Source organism: Protopterus annectens, chromosome 6.part0, assembly GCF_019279795.1.
Source record: "Protopterus annectens isolate FY-2018-M chromosome 6.part0, PAN1.0, whole genome shotgun sequence".
Taxonomy (NCBI): domain Eukaryota; kingdom Metazoa; phylum Chordata; order Ceratodontiformes; family Protopteridae; genus Protopterus; species Protopterus annectens.
In genome coordinates this window covers 70,992,364-71,010,333 of record NC_056737.1, presented here as the reverse complement: position 1 = coordinate 71,010,333, position 17,970 = coordinate 70,992,364, and the positions used below count along the sequence as shown (strand labels likewise).

The 17,970-nt window shown below is 37.5% G+C and overlaps 1 protein-coding gene across 1 annotated transcript in view; it reads right to left on the bottom strand.

The window, feature by feature from the left end:
* The window catches only part of LOC122803769 (1-phosphatidylinositol 4,5-bisphosphate phosphodiesterase beta-2-like), a 445,743-nt gene extending 443,084 nt beyond the window's left edge, over nucleotides 1-2,659 (bottom strand). Inside the window, exon 1 of the mRNA XM_044073457.1 lies at nucleotides 2,584-2,659. Within this exon, the coding sequence (XP_043929392.1) occupies nucleotides 2,584-2,659 (76 nt within the window). The remainder of the gene's footprint in view (nucleotides 1-2,583) is intronic.
* Between the last annotated feature and the right edge of the window lie 15,311 nt (nucleotides 2,660-17,970).

Sequence of the window (17,970 nt, the reverse complement as noted above, 5' to 3'; positions counted from 1 at the left end):
ATCACCTGCAAAGCCATATTGTGCATTTGTGGGAAATAAGTAGAGTGCCTACTGTTTATATGAAACAAACTTGAAATTATAGAGTTTTCGACTGTCTTTGAGTTTACCAAATGTTCCATATTTTCTCCTCATATTTTTTGTTTTTTTCCTCATAACATTTGTGATTATCTATAAAATCACTGAGGATTACATTCACAAAATAATGGCAAACATTTGAGTTTTACACTTCAAATCTTTCAAAAAATGCATATTAATGTAAAACAAAATTCTAGCAACATTATCTGTGTTTTGATTAGCATTTCTGCCCCAACATAGTTTTTGCTAAGCTATTGAAACTATATGTTGATATATTTGGGCTACTATGCTTTTGGTGAAACAAACATGAAATACATTATTGTGTACATAGTTATTATTGTTACCACATGCAAACATCTGAGGTATACACAGTCAATGATGGCACTATGATAGCTGAATATGGGGGATGACTGCGGATGTGAATGACTTCCAATCCTGTTGTAATCAAGTTAAAGAGTCATTATTCTGGCTTTGCAGAGCTAGTGTGCATTGGCATAAAGAAGGTTGGAATATTTCACTGTGTCCATTTGTGTATTATAATGACAGCAGTACAAATCTGCATGAAATTTTGGGAGGTTAGCTGGAAGTTTGTTAATGAAAAGGAGGCTAGTACTGAGTTGAACTGGACCTTGTGATACCTTTTTGAGTAAGGGGTCTAAAGGAGAAGAGGTGCAGCCTACTTTAACTTTGAAGTGTCTATTATGAAGAAAGGATATGAAGCACTGAAGAACTCTGGGGCTGATCCCAAAATTTAGCAAAGAAGAAAAAAAGGAATTCAGGGTATAATAAATCAAATCATTTAATGAAGCCAATGAAAAAGGTACCTTTTTGTATATCTTTGTTCTTGTTCTGTGAGATATTATCCATAAGACTGCAATGTGTAGATACTATGCTCTTGTCCAATCCTGTGATAAAACTGAGTATGCTGGAAAATATCCAGACAGCTGGATGAAAATAATTTTTTCTAGCATTTTGACCAAGCCTAGAAGACCAGAGATTGTCTGGAAGTCATTGAAAGAGTTGGGTGTGAAGATTCTGAGAAATGGTTTCACTATGGCTATTTCCATTGGTTCAGCATTACAAAAGGTAGAGACTGTAAACAGAGTTGTGAGTATGTAGGATGCAGAACTGACAATGAGCAATAAACCAGAGATGGAAACCATCCAAACTGAGCATTGATAAGGATTTTATTTAGGAGTGTTTCAATTTCTTTTAATTTTATGGCTTAGAAGTAGGAGGGGTGAATCAGAAAGTGCATCTACTGAGAAGGAGGAACTGGACTGAGTTTTTGTGGTGGTGATAGCCAGCAATGAGAACTCAGCTAGAAAGTCAAATACAGTTAAGGATCTTGAAAGAGTAGAAATGCTGTCAGTAACAGAGGTGGGTCTTTCTACAAAGAAAACCTATTATTTTGTTTTAATAAAATGCAGAATTACTTTAGAATGTTTTGGAGTGAGATTTGGAAAACTTGTAGAAAATGGGCTTTGTATCTTTTAGGTGTATCACTTAAGCTCATTTATTATCATTTAGATAAATATGACAGGAAAGACTTGATAAGATCATATTATACTTTCAGCCGTATCATACATGGCATTAATTCAGCAATTCAAAATACCATCATGAGCTGGAGAAATGTTAAATGCTGTTCTGGCCTTAAGGTAATTTAGTTATTAGTTGTCTAAAGGATATAGAGTTTGAAGTGTGAGGAATTACCTCTCCATTATATAGAAAATATTTTAAATTAGGCTAGGACTGGAAGAAAGAATGTAAGTATTTATATATGAAAGTATATATGGGACTTGTTTTATGCTAATATAAAAAAATGTAATTATAGTCTACACAAGCATGGTAAAAAGTGGAGGGAAAAGAATCTCAATTAGCCAACCACCCTGGTTAACAGTTGAGGTAAAAAAAAGATAAGAGTGAAAGTAAAAATTGGAAAAGAATGACAGAAAATCCAAATGATTCCAAAACATAAGATAAAGAAGATACATTAAGGCTTTGAAAGATATTAGGAAAGAAAAAGAAAATGTGTTTAGGATGGCAAACATGGTTCCTGATAATAAGAAAAGTTTATTCAAGTATGTCATGTGGAAGTGTTAAGAGAAATGTGGAAAAAAGTATCTAAATATAGATGACATCAATGTGTCATCACTGGAGGCTATTGCAGAATGGTTTACTTATACTTTCCAGAGTATGTAGACCTGGATTAGGTGATAAATGGTCATAGCCTTATGTTTTAGTGAATGGTGATTGCCCAAAAATCACCACTTCAGCTATGACAGATACAATGATTAGGGTTAAGAAAGATATTTACCCATGGCTGAGCAAAACAAATAGCTTTAGTATAAATAAAATTAAGGGTAATTTGAGGTACTGACTTGTCTATGTCAAAAGTTTTTACAGACTGGATATGTTCCCTCATAATGGAGGAAAACAAACATTTGTCTTTTTATAAAGGGGTGAGTCAATGAAGTCGTTATAGGCCAATAAGTCTTACTTACATACCAAGGAAATTGTATGAAAGGGTACTATTAGGGATTATAAAATCACTAGAAAACACTTCTTCTTCTTCTTTCGGCATTTCCCGGTTAGGGGTTGCCACAGCAGATCACCTTGTCTGCTCATGATTGGCAGTAGAGTTTTACAGTGTCGAGTTGTCAGCCCGGAGCCCAACCTTCCACAGAAGGCACACACACACCCACACTCACACCTAGGGCCAATTTAGAGTGTCCAATCCACCTGCAGCATGTCTTTGGGATGTGGGAGGAAACTGGAGCACCCAGAGGAAACCCACGTGACCACAGGGAGGACATGCAGACTCCGCACAGAAGGCACCTTAGCCGAGGATCGAACCGGAGAACCTCTTGCTGTGAGGCAGCAATGCTAACCACTGCACCACCGTGGCCAGAAACCACTAAAGGCTTAAATTATAGTGACATACAGCAAAATGGATTAATTCAAGAAAGATCTTTACCACCTCATATCACAGATAACAGAATAAATTTAATAAACTATTCTCATTCTCCTAATGTGTCATCTTTAAGGAAATATTTCACATGCATGTAGGAGTTTATTATATATGATTTATCTTTGCTTGTGTTTTGTATACTTTTTTAATAAATGCACTGACTAGATATTTTTGTCATATTCTGTATGCATTCAGTCTTACCATTATGTTCTGAATTTGCCATATACTCATTTTGTATATAATATTGCTGACAATAAAGCCTGTGATGCATCTTCTGCCCTTTGTGCTTGAGTCATGGCTGAAAAGGGTCAACAGACCACTCCACCTACCCCGGTGAAAATACAATTATGTAAAAATCTTATCATAACAGTAGATGTCATTCTCTTCACTGTTGATTCTCCAATGAAGTGACCTTCTACAAGGATAGTCCAATATCCGACCAGTATACCAAAGCCTTTACATTTTATAGGTGCTGTATGTCACACGTATGCTCCTTGTGTATGGCAAAGGACATAAAGGTGACACACAGATGCAAATATTTAGAAATAAATTGTCGCAGGAGGGACAAAAGACCCCACAAGGACAATGTGGAACATGTACATTCCAGAAGAAAAAAAGGTCATTAAGGAAAGGAAACAAAAGCCCCTCGGCCAGGAGGGTAACAAAAGATAGGGGCAAGATAATGGGAGAGAGAAGGGAGGGAGGGACCAAACACTGCAACAGTAAAGAAAAGGACATCTACTGTTATGGTAAGATTTTACACAACTGTACTACGTCCTTCCATATCACTGTTGCAGTATTCATTACCTCTGGGAGAGTACAAACACTACAGTGAAGGCAGGGAGAAGTCCTCCACAAATGCATGTAGAATAGATCCGGCAAAAACTGTCCTGGCACTGGAAACAGTATCCCATTGATTATGCTATGAAGAGAGGACCAGGTAGCAGCCTCAAGGATGGAATTAGGGTTCAAACCCTTGAAAAAAGTAGCAGAAGAAACAACTGCCCTAGGAGAATGTGCCTTTACAGGTGAAGAAAGACATTTGCAATGAAAGGAATAACAAAAAGAAATGGCCTCAGAGATCCAGAAGGAGGTGGTTTGCTTGGAAACAGCTAAACCCTGGTTTGAAAAGAAACAAAAGCTGCTTAGATTTGTGAATAGATTTAGTTTTATCTAAATATCTGAGCTGTCTATGTAAATCCAAGGTGTGAAGAACCTTTTCACTGCCAGACTGTGGAGAAGGAAAAAAGGAAGGAAGATGAATAGACTGATTAAGGGAAAACTCATTGACCACCTTGGGTATAAAAGAAGGACTAATACAAAGAGATACCCAGTCTCTGTAAAAAATGGGAATGGCCATAAGAGTCTGAAGCTCAGACACTCTCTTGGCTGAAGTAAGAGCTAACAGCAGAACAATCTGCCAAGTGCAAAGTTTCAAGGAAGCTGAACTAGCAAGCTCAAGAGGAGAAAGAGACAATTTTTTCAAGTATAAAATTGATGTCCCAAGGAGGAGGAACAGATTTTTTTGGGAGCCTGATATGAAGGACACCTTTAAGAAATGGCTTGACCTCAAACTGAGATGTTAAAGGAGGTTTCAAGGACAGACAAGCAGCGATAGCTGAAAGATGAGCTCTGACTGAAGAATATGCCAAGCTAGCATGAAGCAGAGAACACAAATAACACAGAACTAGAGGAGCCTGATGGCAAGAGAGGCAACACACAGAAAATCTTTTCCATTTAGACATCTATGATTTTCTGGCAGTGGGTTTTCTGGCCTCCTGCAGAACCCAAAGCATGTACTCAGAAAAGAGGTACCTAAAAGGGATCAAAACCCTATCACTCACAGTGTCATATGAAGAATGGACAGGTGACAATGGATAACAGATCAAGAAATCTCTTGCCTTGTGCGAGAAGATTCACACAATGAGGTAACTTGAGGTTATTGTCCCTAGCCAGATGAAAATTAAGGGTGAATTACTGCTGCCTGGGCCAAAGGGGAGTCATCAACAAGATTTTGGGAGAGTCCTGTGTGATCCTGTACATACATTTTGGCAGCAGAGGAAGGGGAGGAAAGGCATAAAGAAACATTCCCTTCCAAGGAAAAGACAGGGCATCCACTTTCCAAGTCAAAGGACTTGGTATTCTCGAACAGAATAGAAGAAGTTGTCTGTTCAGAGGGGAAGCAAAAAGATCCACCTTAGAAATAGCCTACCAATGGACAATGCCCAGGAACACATCCTTGTGAACTATCCATTCATGCATCTGTGTTCTGACTAGATTGTGCTCTGAAGGAATGTAGATTGCCTGGACAGCCACCTGATAACTGATAGCCAGATCCTAGTCCTGAATAGCCATTCTGCAAAGGAGATAAAACCTCATATCCCCTGCTTGTTGATGTACCACATTGTGGTGGTATTGTCCATGAATATTTTCAGGGTTCTGAGGAGAAGAACAGAATGAAAGTCCTGTAAAGCCAGAAACTTAATTTCTTTTATGTTAATATGGTCTCACCTCTGATGAAGAGGCCAGTGACCCGGAACTTTCAGAGGGCCACCCCAGGTCTGACGTGTCTGTAAACAATTCTTGGGTTGGAGCTAGAGCGTGAAAATGCAGTTGTGGGTTTTGAGAAATTTGCTGAATCCACCACTGGAAGTTGGGTTTGAAACAGGGAAGCAAAGGATCAGGGAACTCTAGGAGGTGGCAGTATTGAAGCCACACCAATCTAAGGTACCACTGAAGCTTCCTCATAAGGAATCTGGCAAGAGGAAGCATGGTAATGCTGGAGATCACAAACTCCAGAATCCTGAAAAATTCCCTGGCTGTGATAGATGACAGAGGAAGAAGAGACAAAACTTTGTGAGCAGAAAGACGCCAACTAACCAGAAGTAATAAGAATCCTAGATAAAAAGTTTGCTGGTTGACATTATTTACCATAATCTTATGAAAGCATTTGAATCTGTTCCAAATTATGCTGTAATTAATGCATTGTATTATTCATTAATTTATTGACATTTGACTACTGAGTACGTCTGATTGATTAGGTGCCAATTTTCAACTGAGACACAAGTGAAAAGCTCTAAAGTATTATAAAAACATTTTAAAAACAATTATTGTACCATTTTCAAAAACGATACAAAACACCTACAGTTTAAATAATTATAACAAATTAGACATAAATTGAAAATATTGGTTAAGAACAGACACAACTTATATGACAATGATTTGATATTTAGAAAATAATTTAGCCAGTTTATAGAGAACTTAAAGTTACATTAGTATAATACAAATGGGAATCGCAATATGAAGTGAGAGAAAAAACAGGGTCTTGGCATATTTATAAAGAGAGAGACTGCAGACAGAACATTTAAGGAAGTAAGTGAAGAAGGGAGAATAAGGAGATGTAAGGTATGGAGAGGTTCTTGTTCATATTTAGGGATATAGATTATCCTGGTGTTCAGCTAGGAAGTCATTCAAATGGTTTTAAAGGATGGAGGGAGGGTATTAACCTGAAGTATACAGTTAAGTAGTTTCAAGTCTTTGCAACATGGTATGAGTACAGACCGTGCCAACAGATTTCATAGATTTGTGACAGAGAAGAGTGTTTGGTCATTGGATCTTAATGACCAACTGGGAACATAGATGTGCAGAATGGTATTTAGTGCAGGACAAGCATATAGCGATGGATAATTTTATAGGTAATAAGAAGCTGTGTACATGTTAGTTGATGGGGAAGTTCTAATCAAATTAGGCTTTTTAGTGTTATACAGTTGTGGGTTCTGAAAGGGGTATTTGTTGCAAATTTAGCAACTTTGTTATAGCACTGTTCCATTTTTGATTTTTTTGTGATGCAAGGTTAGAAAGGATGGCAGAACCATTAATAAGGGCGGAGAGGAGATAGTGGCAAGTGTAGCTTTAGCTGTATCAGTGAGAAAGTTTTGGCTCTGTAAAGCATCCCTCGCCCTAGGTAATTTTTTTAATACAATTTTGTATATGCAGGTCAGATTTAAGATTATTATTCTCTATCAGCCCTAATAATTTACTATGAAAAGTGACTTCAATGGTTGTATTATTAAGAGGGAGGATTTTAAATTTTGTTTTTTTCATAAAAGGGGTTTGGGGGAAAAATAAGTAGCTTACTTTTTTTTTCAGGGGAGGGCTTGAGCATGAGTTATGAATTGCAAAGCCATATTTCAGTGGCTGTTAAAGCTTCCTCAATAATTTTTAGGAGCTGTGACGGGTTGTGAGATATGCATATGTGTATGGAGTCTTCTGTGCATTGTATCTGGGAGGCCTGTTGTATGGATGTGTGGAAGGTGTTGGTGAGAATGCTAAAGTGGAGGTAATCAAGGACAGAGCCTTTTGATAACACTGGTAGTAACTGTGAGGTATGGAAAGAGGGTGAAGTGTCATTTTACTAACTGATACCTATTGGATTGGTAGTTTTAAACCATGGAGGGCTGGGCTGAAACAGACCTAGTGAGGATATTTCAAGTAGAAGTTTGCTGTAACAAACTGTGTCAAAGGCTTTAGACAAGTCTAGAAAAGAGGAGATTAGTTTGCCATTATCTGTAGCTTTATGGACAGTATCTATATAGGTTAGAAGTGCATTGTTAGTACTATGGGAAGGACGGAAGCCATGTTGTGTGGGGGGATATGAGTTCTTCCTGCAGGAGATAGTTTATCAATTGTTTTTGAATACATTTTTCAAGTATTTTGTAAATGGGTGATAAAATTGCTATAGGTCTAAAGTTAGTAATAGTAGTTTCTTGAATTTCGTTCTTTGTGTAGAGGGATAATGTGCATTTTTCTAGAGCTAGAGGTAACATGAGATTCCTGGATTGACCTATTTATAAGGATTGAAGTAGGATAAGCAATGCTATTGGCTGCTATTTTAAGGTTTATACTTGGAAGGTCATCAGTTGAAGTACAGCATGGTTTGAGTTTGTCTAAGAGTAGTTTCATAAAGAATTTGGGCACAGGTTTGAAGATCAAAATGGTTGTGATGATATGTGGCCTTTGGGCTAGGTTGGGATTAGATATCGTGGAAACCTTGGTTAGGGATGCTATGCTATCTATGAAGCTAGAGCTGAATTCTGTTGCAGTTTTGAGTAATGAGTTAGTGGGAGATGAGTTAGGGCTGAGTTTTTGGCCTGAATATAAGAATTTTTTAATGGCTGACCAGATTTTTTTAGGTTGTATTTGCTATTGTTCTGACTGTTGCTATTATACAGGTTTTTGTCTTGATTTATTTTCTTTTTAGTATGATTACAAATCATTCTGAAGTTTTCAAGGTATTGAGGTGTTTTATATTTTTACCATTCTTTCCTTGTTTTTTCTCTAGCTTGCATTAGCATTTTACTTTTTTGAATAGCCAAATTGCACTATTTGATTTTGGTCTCTTCTTACTATGAGGCTGAAGGCTATTTAGGATATTTATGAAAGTTTTATTGAATTAATTTACAGCATCATTTAAGGGGAATTCTGGTTAATAGATGACAAGGTAGCAATGGATATTTCTGAGTTAAACTTGTACAGGTTGTGTGTTGTTTTTTAAACATACTGTTTAAGTGAATGTGTGAAAGGTCTGGTTGCATATATTGTGAGGTGGTTACCAAGAGAGTCTGATATTGTACTTGTGGTGAATTTGCTTGGGTCTGACAGTACAAGGAAGTTGATGTCTTGCTGCAATGTGTGGGTCAATTCATTAGTTGTTTGAAACCTTATAAGTTCATGCTAAATGTGGGGGAGTTAGAGGTTATGTCCAACCAACTGATATTGACATCACCTAATAGGATTTTTGTTTATAGATTTGTTGCAGATATCTAATATAGGATATATTCCAGTGTAGCCGTATTGTCACCATGAGGGATGTAAAGGACAACAATACAGATTTGTTTATATTTGTTTATTTTCAGGAAAATAGGAAGCTTTGCTGAATTGAATTTTGTATTGGTTTGTTGTAAGGGGAAATGTGAAAATTGCTGGGTAATACTAAAGCAATACCACCACCCTCCTGTTTATATGGTCGTTATGATATTTTAGCTGGGCAGTATAATTCCAGGGTTGTTTATGCTGGGTGTAGATCAAGTTTCAGTTATAGTGAGAACATCAGTCTTGTGTTTGGTAACCCAAGAAGAATAGAAGATAAGCTGAGGAGTAGCATCACTAAGTAAAAGGATCTGTATTTTATTGATGGCCAGTAGTAGGGGAGTAGGAATCAAGAAAGAAGCAAGAAGTTGCAGGACTGCAGGATATTTAGTGGTGGTGGTTCATAGGTGTGTACTAGGCTAACTACCACAAGGACCTTTTTAAGCCTAGACATGCATCCTAAATCTCTGACAAGTTCTGGTACCCTTGATAAGAAGGGGCTTGGAAGATGAAAATTTACAAGCAGGGGCTTGAGAGATGAAACTTTTACTGGTTGCCTGTGTCCATTAGAGATATAGCTGCCAAACCAGGGATGCATTTCCTGTTCCCCATTCAGTTGTTCAAGTTACACTTGAATTGAGTTAAAGAGGAACTCTGCTTCACATGGATGGGAGCCTGTTTCATAGATGGGGTAATCTCTGTTATACATACTTGTCTCTCTAGCAGGTCCTATTTATATCACATGCAAGGTTTAAGTCTTTAGAATGGATAATTCTGGTGCTGTTGTTTTGCAGATATCCAGAAGGTCCATCAGGATGGGGTCTGACAATGCCAAGGATAGATCTCCTCACAACACCCTGAAGGAGACAAAAAACAGGTGTAGGGCTTTGAGGTGGTCTGCATAACACATATTACTTATGCCCTATATTCTTTTATTAAGGAACCTTTGTGGACATTCCAAATGTTGGATGTGCCTAGTTAGATACATACCAAAGGGAGCATTGCACTCAGTGATAGGTCTGATGAATGCAGAATACAGTGCAACAATGACCTCCTTGAGCCTAGATACTGTACTTTTGTTTATAAGTTGCACCACATCGAATGATTTCCTCATTACCGTAGACACATGAATGACTGACTACTGGGTTGACTCTTAGGGGTGTGTTGTCAATATGATAGATACCAGGGGTGGATGACTTCCCAAATGATACTCTAATGCATTCCTTGGCATTTAGTTTTGGTCCACGGCTGTGACACAAGTTATCTATCTGAGTCAGCTCTTCCTGGAGAACATTAGTGTTGGTGAGGGATTCTGTGACTGCTCCTAATTTGCAATCATTCACAAATATGGCCAGCCAGCAGCCTTTGACATTGGTCTTGACTTCAGAGAAGTGAATGCCAAAAAAAGCATGTCTGCCAGTAGGTTTGTTATATCTTCTGGCTCAGTATTGGTGGCTCCATTAACAATTAGCTATGCATACAGTTGTGTTTTGCTGTTGAGGTTGTGGACATAGTTAAGCATGCCTTGTGCTTGTCCTTGGCCTGTGTGGGCAAATTTACCACAACTTTGGCTTTGGTAGACTTTATTTCTCTTCTGAGTTATTTGTTTAGTTTGATGAGAGTGCTTTGACCCTGCTGGGTGCTGCACTTCCTAATTTTGCCATGATTTTCTTCCTTCTCTTATACAGCCTAATGATGTTGTGATTCCACTAGGGTGGCTTGTTTTTTGAGTTAGTTTTATACTTCTTCCTGGTGGGTACAGATGCTTCTATGCAGCTATTATTGGAGTTTCTGAACATTCCTGGGTTACTTAGGGTTAGGTGGCATCTGAAAGCTGGTGGAAGGTATGTAGGAAGGAAGTATTTTGTTTTATGTATGTGAAATGTAACAAATAGAGGGGTCTGAAAAGGCAGAGTATGAGAATGTAGTTAAGATAGGAAGTAGTGAGGGTTTATTTGGGGAAGTAGATATTGAAATGTCGAATAATAGATAAAAACTGGTGATAAGGGGTCTGAGGAAAAATGGATATGGTGCAAAGCAATGTGGGAAAGAGAAAGGTTGTTGGGAATGATGCTAAAATAGGAAAGCTGGGAAATAGGAAAATCAAAACAGGTGTGTTTGCATGAGAGTACTAAGTTTTGTTTGGGAAGGGTTAGTGAAGTGGGTCACACGTGAAATGTGTATGTGGGAAGCATAATAGTAGATTAAGAGGTGGTGGGTTGGACTTTTGAGTATTTTAGTGGGCTTCCCACCCTCAGGTCAATTATTACAGACAGCAATCCATTTATTGCTAGTTCAAAGCAATTAACAAGAAGGCACAAAGTAAAACAGATTTTCCTTCATTTACTGAATGCAGAAATCAGTAAGCTAGGTAGACTAAGTAACTGACATATACAGTGTAATCTATTGGTCATGAGAAAGGACAGTGGCCAACTTACTAAATGGTCCTTAGAGTGCAAGAACTACTCCTGTGGGGGGAGTGAAAAGCATCTTTCTAGTACCAAACAGGTATGTATAGTATAGCAATAACCCACACCCAGGTGTGGGTAATGCTGGATTTACCCACGGTTGGTGTGGTTTGGTCACGAGGGTGAAGCCCGAGTGGCCAAACAAAGCCAACCATGGGTAAATCCAGCATTATCCACACCCATAAGTGTGTTATTGCTATTATACAATGACATTATTTAAGAAAAAAATTAATTACTTTTCTTAAATAATGGCATTGTATAATGCCTCCTTGCTGCCCTTCCGCAGCTGTCTGGTATTCTGCGGCAGTTCTGATGTATTGCGCATGTGTATGATTACGCAGTACATCAGAGCTGTGGGCAAAAGCAATGGAGAAAGCAAGATCTCCGTTGCTATTTACAAACTGTTTCGCTATGTCAAATGGTTCAACATAGCAAGACAGCTTTAAAAAAAGCAACAGAGAATCTCCGTTGCTTTTTTTAAAGCTGTCTCGCTATGTTAAACTCGTTTAACATAACAAGACAGTGTTGCTGTAAGAGTTATAGTAATGGAAAAAGTCTGGGTGACCGGACCTTTTTCCATTACTATAACTCGGATTTACAATGTGCACGCTGACCAATCAGCATGCACGTTTTTGAATATTAATGGAGGGTCGTTGTATAATTAAAGTTAATACACAGCAACGTTCTTCATATAAAACTTGCTTAAACTGCACAATGACAGAACTCTCAGTGAAAACTTTTGGGATTTGGGCCATGTGGCAGAGATCCTGCAGTACTGAGGTCAAGTCTAGATGTACTGACCACAGGTTCTGAAAGGAAAGAAAAGAGAAAAAAAATCTACTAAACCGTAATATTATATGGAGGCAATAAACTTTATACTTATCCCTAGAGACAGAGGATGGACCAAAGTGAGCCAGAGGGTGAGTATAAAGGGTATTATAAGAAGAGAGAGATGGTAAGAAAAAAAAATATGAATTAAGGTCAAAATAGGTTTAACAGGAAGTATACTTATTTGAGAATAGCAGTAGAGCTATATGGAGCAAATTATCCGAACATGGCTCTATACTGTTAAACACAGTATAAAACCATTCCTTAGTAAGCATTTGTAGGATTAAATATGTATATAGTCCACAATAACAGCAAAACATTCAATGACAAAAAGTGCAGGTTGATGCACTTTGGGGATAAAATCACCAAGTACAAATGCAGCCATAACAACTGAAAGACATAGGAGTACAGAAATTAATGGGATGTAAAATTTAAACAACGTGACAAGTACAGTAAAGAGATGATCTGCTGTTCTTAAAATCAGAGTCATAGCTTCAAGGGAATAAGGAGTTCTACATCCTATATATATATATATATATATATATATATATATATATATATATATATGTGTGTGTGTTATTTAGATCAATCATGGAGTATGGACCTGACATCATATCTCTCAAGTGTACCTCATTACGAGGAATGTACCTCATTTGGGGTCTTAAAAAGTTCATGTTCCTGGAAGTTCCTCAAAGTTCCACATTGAAAGAGTCTGTCACACATTCAGTGTTAGGAATTTTTTAAGTGCAATCCATGGAAAATAGAAATTCATCATATTAATTCATTAAAGGATCTTCTTTATAAGTCAAATCAGCATAGTTTAACCATCCTATGACCTTCCTAGTTGAAGTTGTTAGTAAGCCATTAGTATGTGTTCCACATTTTACCCATTTGTTCCACATTATGAAGGCGAGTGTTCCTCATTTTGGCGATGGAAGGTTGAGAGCTATGCCTGACATTTATACATACAGCTATAAAGATATCAACAGAGTGGAGGAGGTCCAAAAGTATTTCCCCAGGTAGATTAATGTCTGAATGCAGATTACTAACTACTAACTCTACCAACTCATTCCGTCACAGTTCAACTCCTTTATACAGACAGTACTGCCCCTCATTAACAATAACAGCCCCTCACCTCTCTCACCCCATGCCTTGTCCTACCCAATTGCATACATTCAATTTTAATCTTTTCTCCACTTTTGCTGTAAAAAATCCTGCTCAAGTAAAATGCAACCCCCTTGACTGTTGATTAGCTCCCATTTAACTAAATGAAAACTGTTGTTGACGTTTAGATTTCCCACTCTTACATAGTCAAGTTGTACTAAAGCTGAACCGAAGTAAGAAAAATGTAAGCAATTATTTAAAAGATAAAACAAAATATTGCACTGTACTTGATATTTTAGTATGTAGATAATATTTAAAAGTGTGTGAAAATGAATATGACAATTGTACATTTGCTACTGTGAGAAGGTTCTGAAGTTTCAAAGTGAAACTAAACTCAATGCACCACCCCCTTGTAGCTCACCAATCAAAGAACTGGACAGTATGGATATGCACTTTCCTTACTTCTCTGTAGCCAGGTTGGTGGATATATGGGCATCTTGGGACAATGTAGCAATTGTCTCATGTTCATTGACAACACTTAATTCATAAGGAAGTGGAAACAGTGTATGAGGGGTGTACTTACACTACGAGAAGTGTACTTACACAATGACACTGGAGGCAAAATGTCTGCATACAAGTGTACATCGGGCTGTTGAAACCACTCACATAGCACACAACAAACACAATTAGACCAAACTAAGAAGAGGCACTTAAAAGCAATCTTCCTAAACAACAAAGATTGCCTAGACCACCCATTGGCACTCAGAAAATACAATACTTAATACCATACATACAGTCACACTCAATGGAGCATTAAACACTAAGTCACTAAATCAACCAAGCAGACTTCCTGGGACTCCCATCATAGTGGACTCCATTGTAAAACATACTGATGCCCCTCTAACCAGGCTAAACAAGAAGGTAGTGGTTGATTATCTGGAGTCAATATCTCCCAAATCATGCACACACTTACGTCATTATGCACAGGTACCAGTATGATTCCATCATAGTCCATATAAATGACCTGAAATGTGTCTCCCTGGACTATATGATGAGTGATATTATGGAGCTCTCAGACCATATGTCTCAGAATGGCATGAACCTATCCTTGAGCAGTGAATCACCATCATATATATCAGGATAATGTCATCATTCTTCTTCTTCTTTTGGCTTTTCCTGGTTAGGGGTCACCACAGCGGATCACCTCTCCGCTCATGATTGGCAGTGGAGTTTTATAGTGTTGAGTTGCCAGCCCACTGCCCGGCCTTCCACAGAAGGCACACACATGCACATACTCATGCCTAGGGCCAATTTAGTGTGTCCAATCCACCTACAGCATGTCTTTGGGATGTGGGAGGAAACCAGAGCACCCGGAGGAAACCCACATGACCACAGGGAGGACATGCAGACTCCACACAGAAGACACCCCAGCTGAAGATCAAACCGGAGAACCTCTTGCTGTGAGGCAGCAATGCTAACCGCTGCACCACCGTGGCAGCCCAGGATAATGTCATCATTCTAAGGGGGTTTAATATTTGTCAGCTTAGGAGAACATATTTAACAGACCTTGTTGCTTTGCCAAGGATGGTCTGCACCTGTCCTCAACAGGCTTTTGAATAGAAGCTAACTTTTTTCCACACCCATAGTGCTTTTTTTAGGCAATACTAGACTGATAAACCTTCCAACATAGTAAAATCAACTCAATTGAACTTTAAGCTGTTACTGCTTAGCCTCATAGACTGATTTAAAGAGACAGAAACTGTAGGTGAATACTTGAAAATTAAAAAAAAAATGAGAGATACTGAGGCAGCATGAATCTGCAGAGGAAGAAAAGATGCATTAGCACGAATCTGTACAAAATAGTGTCACCATGACAGAGAGATGTTGGTCCTTTGTCAAAGGCATGTGAATTATAATGGTGAAAGTCAATTCCTAGGTGCAAAGTCAGTGCTAAACAGTCTGCATTCAACACAAACACAGCCACAGTTATGGGTAATACACTATGTGCATGAAGTAAAATAACTGATATGGACTGTTGTAATGATGCTATTTGTTTGTTGTAAACTTACTTCTAAAGCTTAAAGAAAAAATGTTTATTAGAGTACATAAAAAAGCAGTGGGGTAACATAGGCTAATCCATTGCAGGAATAGGCTTCAATAGATGGGTAAGTGAGGATATTAAACAAGGGATGGTGTGGGGGGTGTAGCCCCCCACATAATCTTAATGTATTCACTATTATAAGAAGGTATATCCATTAGAAATGCATTGATATATATATATATCTTTAGTAAAGACTATTGGCATAATGTGGGGGGCACAGCCCCCCACACCCCCCTTATTTAATATTCTCACTCCAGGGTTCCACTGCAGTGGGCAGGGGCTATATTACATTTTTGACCAAATGAACTTCGACCAAGTGAGCTTTCAGTGAAGTGAAATGCCTGGAATCATTTTCGACTAAGTGTAATTCGACCAAATGTATGCAATACACACACACACACACACACACATATATATATATATATATATATATATATATATATATATATATATATATATATATATATATTTTTTTTTTTTTTTTTGAGATACACAGGAATATTTTTAGAGGAAAAAAAATCTAAAAGTAAAATTTGTGGAAGGAACAAAAGAAAAACTTGTGTTGTAGACCTTTAGAATATGAAGATACAGGGAACCCATGGTGATTCTGTTTACCAGAGCTAATATCACTGAATGAGAAATGCATACAAAATACAATACAACAAGGAAGAAGTATGTAAAAATAATGTTTTCTATAATATATAATAGATGATCTGTCTTTGAAAGAAGTAAATGTAGCATCATGCTTTATACAAAAACATTTACAATTTTGTAAAACAAACAATGACACTGGTTTGCTAAATATTTTAACATAATTTATTTAATGGTATTCAAGTGATTTTTTTCTTTATTTTAAAATGCATTTATAACTGTATCAAATGTTCTGCTGACAAAATAAAAGTGAATGTTTGCCTAGCTTTGCATACAAGAATCTGGTTAACAGATTCTCAGGCTAACATTCCCAAGAAAATGGGAAAAAGGACTACTTCAGTCAAGCTAGCAGGACACAAATACATAATACAAGGTATGCCTAGCATAGCAAATAAGTATAAGGAACCCACGGAGCAGTTTGACCTTCATAGCTGAGTAGACAGACAAAGAAAGTAGAACACTGACTATAGTATGTGTCAAAATCTGGGAGTAAAATGTTTCCAGTATAAGGAAATGAGACATGCACAGGATAGGGGATAAAAACCATATGAGGGAGATAACAGACATGGCAAAACAACAGTTGGAATTTGACTTAAAACTCCTAATCATAAGGGCTTGTACCTTTACTGCTAGAGGGTGAAAAATATTAAGAAATATATCAATTGCTATAGGTCTGAAGTTATTAATGTCTGTTGAATATCCCCTCTGCACAAAGCGGGAAATTGAATAGGCATTAATAACCTATAGCAGTATTTCTCCCTTCTCCAAAATACTTGAAAAATGTGTTCAAAAACAATTAATAGACTATCTCTTGCAGGATGAACTCCTATCCCTTACACAACATGGCTTCCATCATTCCCATAGTACTAGCACTGCCCTTCTTGCCTATATAGACACTGTCAACAAAGCTAGAGATAATGCCTTTGACACAGCTTGCCACAGCAAATTTCTTCTTCAAATGCCCTCACTAGGTCTCACTCAGCCTTCCCTTCTGTGGTTGAAAACTACCTGTCTGATAGGTATCAGTCAGTAAAATGGCATTCCATGCTCTCTCTACTTCCCATTCACCTCCGGTGTACCATAAGGCTATATCCTTGGTCCCCTCCTCTTCAACATTTTCACCAACACCCTCTATGCATCCACACAACAGGCCACCCTAATACAATACACAAATAATTCCACTCTCATTTGCACTTCTGACAACATGGTACACCTCTAAAAAATTATTCAGAAAGCTTTAGCAGCCACTGAAATATGGCTTCATAACTCATAACTCATGCTCAATGCACAAAGACCAAACTTCTACTTTTTTTTTTTTTACAAATTCCTCGAACATGAAAAAACAAAATTTAAAGTACTCTGTCTTGATAATACAAACATCAAAGTCACTTTTCACAACAAATTATTGGGGGTGATAGTGAATGATAATCTTACACTCAACCTGCATATACAAAATTGCATAAAAAAAAAAAAAAAAAAAAAAAAAAAAAAACTCATCAAAAATTAGGGATGCTGGGGGGTGGCCAAGATGGAGAGCTGTTAGCAGGACTGAAACTTTGCTTTGCTTATTTTTATTTATTCTGACAGGATTTTTAATCAGAAAATTCAGCATATAGTCTTTTTTCACTAGAAAATTAATAGTTAAGCAGGTATCTATAAGATTTTTACAGAAAGCTCTAGCTGATTTCTCAGTTACTTTTTTCCTGACAGAACAACTTACTGCTTCATTACTACAATGAGTTACTCAAAAGGAACCACACAAAAGTCTATAATGAAAACAGAACTGCAGTCTATACTAACCGGTATCCAGGATGTTTAATGAAAAATAGAGATGAAAATGGACAATATTAAAGAAGAAATTAAGAGGCAGATGGAGCTATTGAATTAAGTGATTAAGCAACAGT